This window comes from Chlamydotis macqueenii, chromosome W, assembly GCF_036417535.1.
Source record: "Chlamydotis macqueenii isolate bChlMac1 chromosome W, bChlMac1.mat, whole genome shotgun sequence".
NCBI lineage: Eukaryota > Metazoa > Chordata > Aves > Otidiformes > Otididae > Chlamydotis > Chlamydotis macqueenii.
In genome coordinates this window covers 3,257,385-3,265,342 of record NC_141592.1, presented here as the reverse complement: position 1 = coordinate 3,265,342, position 7,958 = coordinate 3,257,385, and the positions used below count along the sequence as shown (strand labels likewise).

The following is a 7,958-nucleotide window of genomic DNA, read 5'->3' as shown; positions in this document are numbered from 1 at the left end:
GGGGGAGGCAGCAGGCCTCATGGGCCTTGCAGGCCTCACCCTCTGGCCTCTCGCCAGGCGGTCGACTGGGCCTGACTCGGCCCGGCCCGGCTGCAAGAGGTGGAGAGGAGATAGAATCATAGAATCATAGAATCATAGAATGGTTAGGGTTGGAGGGGACCTTCAAAGGTCATCTAGTCCAACCCCCCTGCAAGGAGCAGGGACATCCCCAACTAGATCAGGTTGCTCAGAGCCTCATCCAGCCTGGCCTTGAACGTTTCCAGGGATGGTGCATCCACCACCTCTCTGGGCAACCTGTTCCAGTGTTCTATAACTCGCATCGTAAAAAATTTTTTCCTAATATCTAATCTAAATCTACCCCCCTCTATTTTAAAACCATTACCTCTAGTCCTATCGCAACAGGCCCTACTAAACAGCCTTTCCCCATCTTTCTTGCAGGCCCCCTTGAGGTACTGGAAGACCGCTATCAGGTCTCCCCGGAGCCTCCTCTTCTCCAGGCTGAACAGCCCCAACTCTCTCAGCCTGTCCTCATAGGAGAGGTGCTCCAGCCCTTTTATCATCTTTGTGGCCCTCCTCTGGACCTTCTCCAACTGGTCCATGTCCTTCTTGTGTTGGGGGCTCCAGAACTGGACACAGTGCTCCAGAACTGGACACATCCATCATGAGATGGATGATGTGACGAGATTCTGAGAGGTGTCTGCCAGCCTGTTGTGAAGTACTTTTCTTGTGAGAGGAAGGGCTGCAGACGCCAAGGTCAGTTCAGAAGGAGGGGGAGGAGTAATGCGGCTCCTGGCCCAGATTCCCCTGCAGCCTGTGGTGATGACCATGGTGGAGCAGGTTGTCCCTCTGAAGCCCATGGAGGTCCACGGAGCAGCAGAGATCCACCTGGAGCTCATGAAGGACCCCACATCGGGGGAGGTGGATGCCTGAAGGTGGCTGTGGCCCTTGGAGGGCCTGCTGGGGCAGCTGTTCTGGAGGGACTGCACTCTGTGGAAGAGATGACCCACGCCGGAGCAGTTTCACAAAGGACTGTGGCGTAGGGGTGGGACCCCACACTGGAGCAGGGGAGGAATGCGAGGAGTTCTTCCCCCGACCATGAAGCAGCAGCGTAAAACAACGTGTGATGAACTGACTGCAACCCCCATTCCCTCTTCACCCCTGTGCCGCTCGGGAGGGGAAGGTAGTAGAGATAATGTTAAGCTTGGGAAGAGGGAGGGGTGGGGGGAGGTTATCTTGTTCTCTGTCTCATTCTCCTGCTAGTTTTAGTAATAAATGAGTATTTTTCCCCAAGTCGAGTCTGTTTTGCCCGTAACGGTAACTTTAAGGATTTTCTCCCCATCCTTATCTCAAACCTCGAGCCGTTTTTCTTATATTATCTCTACAACCTTCCCCCCCTGAGATGTTCCCATTCATCTTTTCAGTTGATTTATTGATGACTGTTGCACTTTGATCACATAGGAATAGCAACAGTCATGAATGCAAAGACTCTCAGTTGGTTTACTAAACAACAAATTTAGATAATAATTTGCAGGAGAGAGTAAAAATGTAGCCAAAGTTAATGGATGCTTTACCTAAAGTTTTCTTTAGAAAAGCTTTCACTCTTTGCAGTAATTTCGTCAAAATCTAAACCTTCATGACTGGTAAAAACAACTTTAGAGATTTATACTTCAGCCACCTATTATCTATCTTTGTTTTATCATTGATTGATGTAGACTGAATAAAATTCTTTTGAAGGTTGTATTGTGCAAGTACCTTTAGAAAATGTTCCTTTTTTCATAGTCTGTTGCTTATTTTACAGTCTTCAACAAAATCTGAATTAATGACACATTTCATTAGTTATTTATTGAACAACGTTATCAGGCAATTTTGAATACTTTTGCTTTCATGTTATGCTTTTGAGACCATATTTATTGTCTTCCATGTCAACAAATACACAAAAAAAATCTCATTCATGGCACATTTTGAAATGAGTAGTTTTCTAAGACAGCATCATGCTCTCCATGAGCAAAACATGATGCTTTGCTATGAAACCTATCTGATTTTGTACACAATCTTTCGGGTCTTCTCAGCCTCAGAACAAGGATGACACTAACTACAAATAGCAGAACAATGGCCATTAGAAAGTTCAGTGTTCTTCCTGTGATAATTTGTTTTTCTGAAAGGATATCAGGTGTGTGAAAGAAGCTATTTAGGATTATTTTTCACCAAGATCTTGAATTTTTGCGAACCAAAAAAAAAAAAAGGAATTAGCCAGTATGTACAGGAAGACCATTTTGCCTTTAGGTACAACTGTACTGAGTCTGTTTGGGATAGCAGCCCATATGGTGCTGTGTTTTGGATTTGTGGGTAAAATAGTGGTGTTAACTGTTCTGCACCAGGAAGGGAGAGTGAGAGAGAGAGAGAGAGAAGATACAGGGTTCTTTCTGGATCTCAATAAGAAAGGTCTGACAACAAATGACTTTTAATAAGATAGAACAAAAAGAGGAATATAGACAGTGAATAAATCTTACGTCCCTTCAAATGCTGGGAACCCTGTGTTCATGCAGCATTGGATGGACCTCGTATGGATTTTCCCATGGCAGGCTGTGCAGATCACACTGTGCAGATCTCATCCATGGAGAGACATTCCTCCTTTTTGGTTATTCGAGCTATTATATATTTTTCTTACAAGAAAGCAATGCTATTCATAAAGGATGCTCGCATGAGAACTTTTTGCTGCATTTTAAGATAAAGGCAAGGCCACATGGGTGGCATAATTGCCAGTACCAAGTGGGAGTTGCCTGCAGACTGCTCTGTTACACTGAGGTAGCTGAGTTTATCCTGCGGCCAAGGAATTTGTGCAGCACAACACAGGCCTGAAGGCCAAGCTGTACATGTAGCACAGCACAGCACAGACCTGGGCCTACTCAGGTTAACTGTTATGCTGATCACTGACTCCTCCATGTAAAATGATCTCTCGGTCAAGATCACTACATTCCACCCCTTGATCCACATACAATTTACCTTTCTCAAAGTTGTTATAAGTTACAGATTATATATTAATAACATATAGGCTTCTCAAGCTCTAAGTATGCAGCCCTATGGAGCAGATATGGCCAATTCAAAATCACGTACTCCTCAAATAGAATGTCTTCCCCAAGGCTTCCAATACAATAACACACCAGTATTTTGGCTGTTGCTGAACAGTACTTGCAGTGTCAAGGCTTTCTCTTTTTCCCACTCTGTCCCATCTGGCAAGTAAGCTGGGGGTGGGCAAGAAGCTGGGAGGGGACATAGCCAGGTCAGCTGACTTGAATTGGCCAAGGGAACATTCCATACCGTATGACATCATGCTCAGCAATAAAAATTAGGGTAGCAGAAGAAGAAGGGGGTGGGGTTTTTTACTTCCAAGGTGGCCGTTGTTTGGAGACTGGCTGAGCATTGGACTGCTTGTGGGAGGTGATAAGTGATTGCCTTTGCATCCCTTGTTTTTTCCCCCCCTTTTCCCTTCACTTATTAAACTGTCTTTATCTTGACCTACAAGTTTTCTCACTTTTGCTCTTCCTAATTCTCTCTCTCATTCTGCTGGAGGGGCTGGTTGGAGTGAGAAAATGACTGTGTGGGTGCTTAGCTGCTGGCCAGGCTGAATCTACAACAACTCAAGAAAGACACATCAGAATCTGGATACTGTCTAATGTTCATATGTTCTCAGGTCCACCTTTTAAAATAGAAGCTGAAGAACTGGAGAGAATGTCTAAAATTATTTGGACTCTAAGGAAAATAAAAGCCTAATCATCAGAGACACAAATATAAATTTGCCTATTAAAAAAGTAAAAACCAAAAGAATTGATTGCATGGCATAAGTAGCTTTACAGGGAGAAAGGTACTTAAGGGGTCTTTAGTATATTAGAAAAAAGACAACACAAAGAGATGAAAGCCCATATATGTTAAAAATGGGCACATATTTTAAACAGACAGAAATTAACCATCTGTACAAATGGCCAAGGAAAGGGAAAAGCTCTCTATCTCTTGCTATCCTGCCTTAAAGATATATTTTAGCATGCTATTAAGATCAGTGTAGGGATTCATGTGAAAAATCTCTGGCCCATAAGAAACAAGAAGTTATTTGATATGATCTCAGGTTCATTCTGTTTGTGTAACCTATGGACATCACTTAAATCACCTAACTTTAAACACTTAATTGAGGAGGCTATGTCCTGTAGGTACATAGTAGTCAGCGGAGGGAGATAGGATCCTCTATGAAGGCATTTAGGGACTGTCTTCAGGGGGAGTCTTATCACTCTGCTTTGACTGTAAGGGGAGTCTAGAAAGAGAATAATTTCCTAATGTAGGTGGTTCCCAATGGATTTGTAACACAGGCACAGCATGGTGCTGATGTATACATTGCTAGCCCCTCAATCTCATAATCCTCAACAGTTAGAGGCACCTGGGAAGGCAGTACTTATCTGGAAAGGGAGGGGAAGATATGCACCCCAAAAGTTTTTTTTTTAATAGGTATGCTTGGGAGAAGCAGAGACCTGCTGTCCAAGAGGAAGGCAGTCCTGGAGCAAGTAGTATTTCAGATGTGATGTCTGTGCTAAAGCAACTGAGGATGTGCTAATTGAAGGGATAAACTCTGCTCTGGGACAGGAGCAGATGTCAATAAGCAATTCTTGCCTGGTTGTTGGGATGCCAACTCCACAGCATTGCTGGGACAGGAATGTCAGACAGTTGGCCTGTGAAGTTTAGTTTAATCTGTTTCTGTTGTTTGAGAGGGAGAGGTGGCATTCTGCTGCAGACAATGAGAGTCAAATGGGAGACAAAGGATGGTGACAAAACCTGACAATGCAACAAGAATACAACTTTCTTTTGTGCAAAATCAAGATGCAAAATAACGTTCCTGTAAAAACAAAAAGTCAAGATGCCAAACCACACTCTCCTCTATAGAATAAGCAAAATCAAAACATGCATACACTCATGGGAAAAAAAAATGCTGTTTTCAGAGTACACACAATCATTAAAGAGGAATACCTCTGCCTCTTTGAGTACCCTTTATTTTATGCAGACATGAAATAAAGAATTTCAGTAGTTGCCCCTTGCTGACGTGGAAGTCACGGACACTGCACACAACCAATGTGATCAAGCAAATGCCGATTTATTGTTGATACATCCCGGTTAATATAGCCCTTCTAATTCTGTATCATGCGCAAGCTCTCTACTAATTGGTTAACTATATCATGCACGCGCTCTTAGCTAAAATATGATTTGTTAAGTCGCTTTGTTCACGCGCACGGCTCTCTCCACCTGCACCCCGCTTCATGTTCAGCCCCCAGTCACGTATGCCAGCTGTTTTCCTTCTTCTCAAGGTTGCTTGATTTACTTTCTCAGAGAAAGCTTCAGTACTTTCTCACAGGCCAGCTTCAGTACTTTCTCACAAGCGGCTTCAGTGATGTCCTTGAGGCCTGCTGCTCACAAACATAACAATTCCATTCGGTCTGGATTGTTCACTAAGTGCCCCTGGCTCTCCAGGTATCCAACAAATCCCCCTTTTTGTTTTGAACAATCCAGACCCCTGTCATCATATGTTTCATAGCTTTCACAAAGCATTTTATAATACACCCCAATATCATTAGTGTCAACAGCAAAGCCATCAATAATACCAACCCATGTACTATCAAATCTTTTAGCCAACCTGTGACCCCCAAGGATTTCAACCAGTCCGTTAGTCCATTTTCCACTTGTATTGCATGTATGTTCCGGTGTAACTCTGCCAACTGATAGTGTATTGATTTAGAGTGATCAGAAATGTTCATGCAACACATACCTTCAAAATCTTCACATCCATGTCCATGCGCTAATAACAAAAAATCAACGGCTGCCCGATTCTGCAAAATAACATGACACATACTATCCATGTCTTCTAACAATCCCGATAACATGCTAGAGGTTAAATTCATTTGCTTTTGTGCCCAACAAGCTAATCTATTTAAGCTAGCTAAAGCTTTTGCATATGCTGCCCAAGGGACAAATATAGATAATGCTATTCGCTCAGCTGTACCCAATAGGGTTAAATTGCCGTCACAGTTGGGAGCTAATACTTTTAGCGATCTCCTTGCTCGAGTACGATTTTGCAATACTTTCATAGATGGAGCAAACATTATCAATTTTCCAAAATAACATGGTCCTCCTATGGCCCCTTTTGGCACTCCCGACCAGGCCCAATCCCCACAAATTAAGAAGTATCCCGGGGGTATGGCCTTGGCCGTGTCATTCACCCAAAGAGGCATTTTGACCCTTTGATTTCTGCTCCCACTGCTCTGTTACAATAATCTCCTGAGCTGTTTTGATAAGTATTCACAGGTTTTCCTTGGGCGTCAGTCGTTTTACTGGTCACATCAGTCCATTGGTTCCTGTTCCATACTGTATTCACCCCCCTTCCTGTAAAAAGGGGACCTCCCAGCATAAAACAAGACCCTGAACCATTTAAGGATCCCATTAGATTTAACTCTTGTGGATCCCAAGGCAAACTACGATTTAAATGCCTAATCACCAATGCTGCAGCTATTCCAATTTGATTGCTATTCCCAGAACAACACACCGGTTTCTGTCCAGGGCGGAGGCTGGGCCACACTCCATCTTTGCGTGGCATGTTTGATTCACCACCATCTCATTCAAGACAGTGTGATTATTGACCCATCCTTTCCAGTCATCTGGATTCCAATAGGGAGTACCAAACAGAAACGTAGGAAAAGGATCAGCAGGAGTAGCCATTGACACACAAAACGATGATTGGCTTGTAATGTTGGCAAATGTCAGCCACACGTTTGGTCTGGGGTCAATATGATGTAACTCCACAGTCTCACCGACACACCCAGTTACCAGCATCAGGAGGACAATGATGATGCATCCTGCTGTCCCAGGTCTTCCTTCCATGGTTTCACCCATCGACTTGGAACCCATCGTGGACCTTCGTCTGTCAAAACACAAACATAACCTCGACTGGTCATTTTCACTTCTGCCGGACCTCTCCATTCCCCAGTTTTTAAATCCCGGTACTGCACCTTCACCGAATCACTTTTCTGCAGTCCAGATTGCAATGACATATGATGAATTACAATTGGATTCGCGGTCTCCTGTTAATCTCAAATAATTTAGCACATAAAGCACTTTTGCAAGCCTTTCAGAGGGTGCCGGCTCTCCCCCTTTTTGTTTTTGCAAAAGCAATTTTAAGGTGGCATGTGCACGCTCTACAATGGCTTGGCCTGTAGGGGAGTGAGGAATACCTGTTACTCTGCGAATATCCCACAGTTGGCAAAAGCGTACAAACGTTTGTGAAACATATGCAGGGCCATTGTCAGTTTTGATTTCTTGAGGAGCTCCTAGTGCGGCAATGGCAGCATGCATATGCTTCAGAACATGTTTGGCTGTTTCCCCTGTTTGAGCAGTGGCCCATATGGCATGCGAATAAGTGTCAATGCTAACATGGACATACTTCTGACGTCCGAATTCTGTAATATGAGTAACATCCATTTGCCATAATTGCAAGGCGCCTAAGCCTTGAGGGTTGACCCCAAGGCCTAGACCAACTCCCAATTTTTGACGAGCAGGGCAGGACTGCACTATTCCTCGAGCATCTGAGAATTCTAAATCAAACCGTTTCGCTAGCACTGTAGGAGATTGATGTAAGAAATTATGAGATAAGCTGTTGCCTTCAGAGGCGTGGCGACCTGGTTCAGGAATGGCACGGCGACCAATCCCAGGCCGCTCGGTCCATCAGCTCGCAGACACCAATGTGGTGGACGGCAAATGGCGTTGATTGGTGAGTAACACGGCATTATATAGCTTGGGTTTACAACGTCACTTCCGTCTGCTTACATCATAAACTAAATGCTATTGGTTATCAGGAGAGGGGCCCTATCTTTCCGTACAGCGCGATATCTTCCGGCCGCCAGACCCTAACTACCTACATTTCCCCCCTC

General features: G+C 44.1%; 1 protein-coding gene across 1 annotated transcript; it reads right to left on the bottom strand.

Moving 5' to 3' along the window:
• Positions 1–4,729: 4,729 nt before the first annotated feature.
• Positions 4,730–6,266, bottom strand: LOC147596531 (uncharacterized). The gene is made up of 2 exons (XM_086769405.1): positions 5,550–6,266; positions 4,730–4,771 (listed from the first exon to the last, which is right to left on the bottom strand). Exons 1-2 carry the CDS (start codon positions 6,264–6,266, stop codon positions 4,730–4,732), a joined length of 759 nt encoding a protein of 252 aa, XP_086625531.1.
• Positions 6,267–7,958: the final 1,692 nt, after the last annotated feature.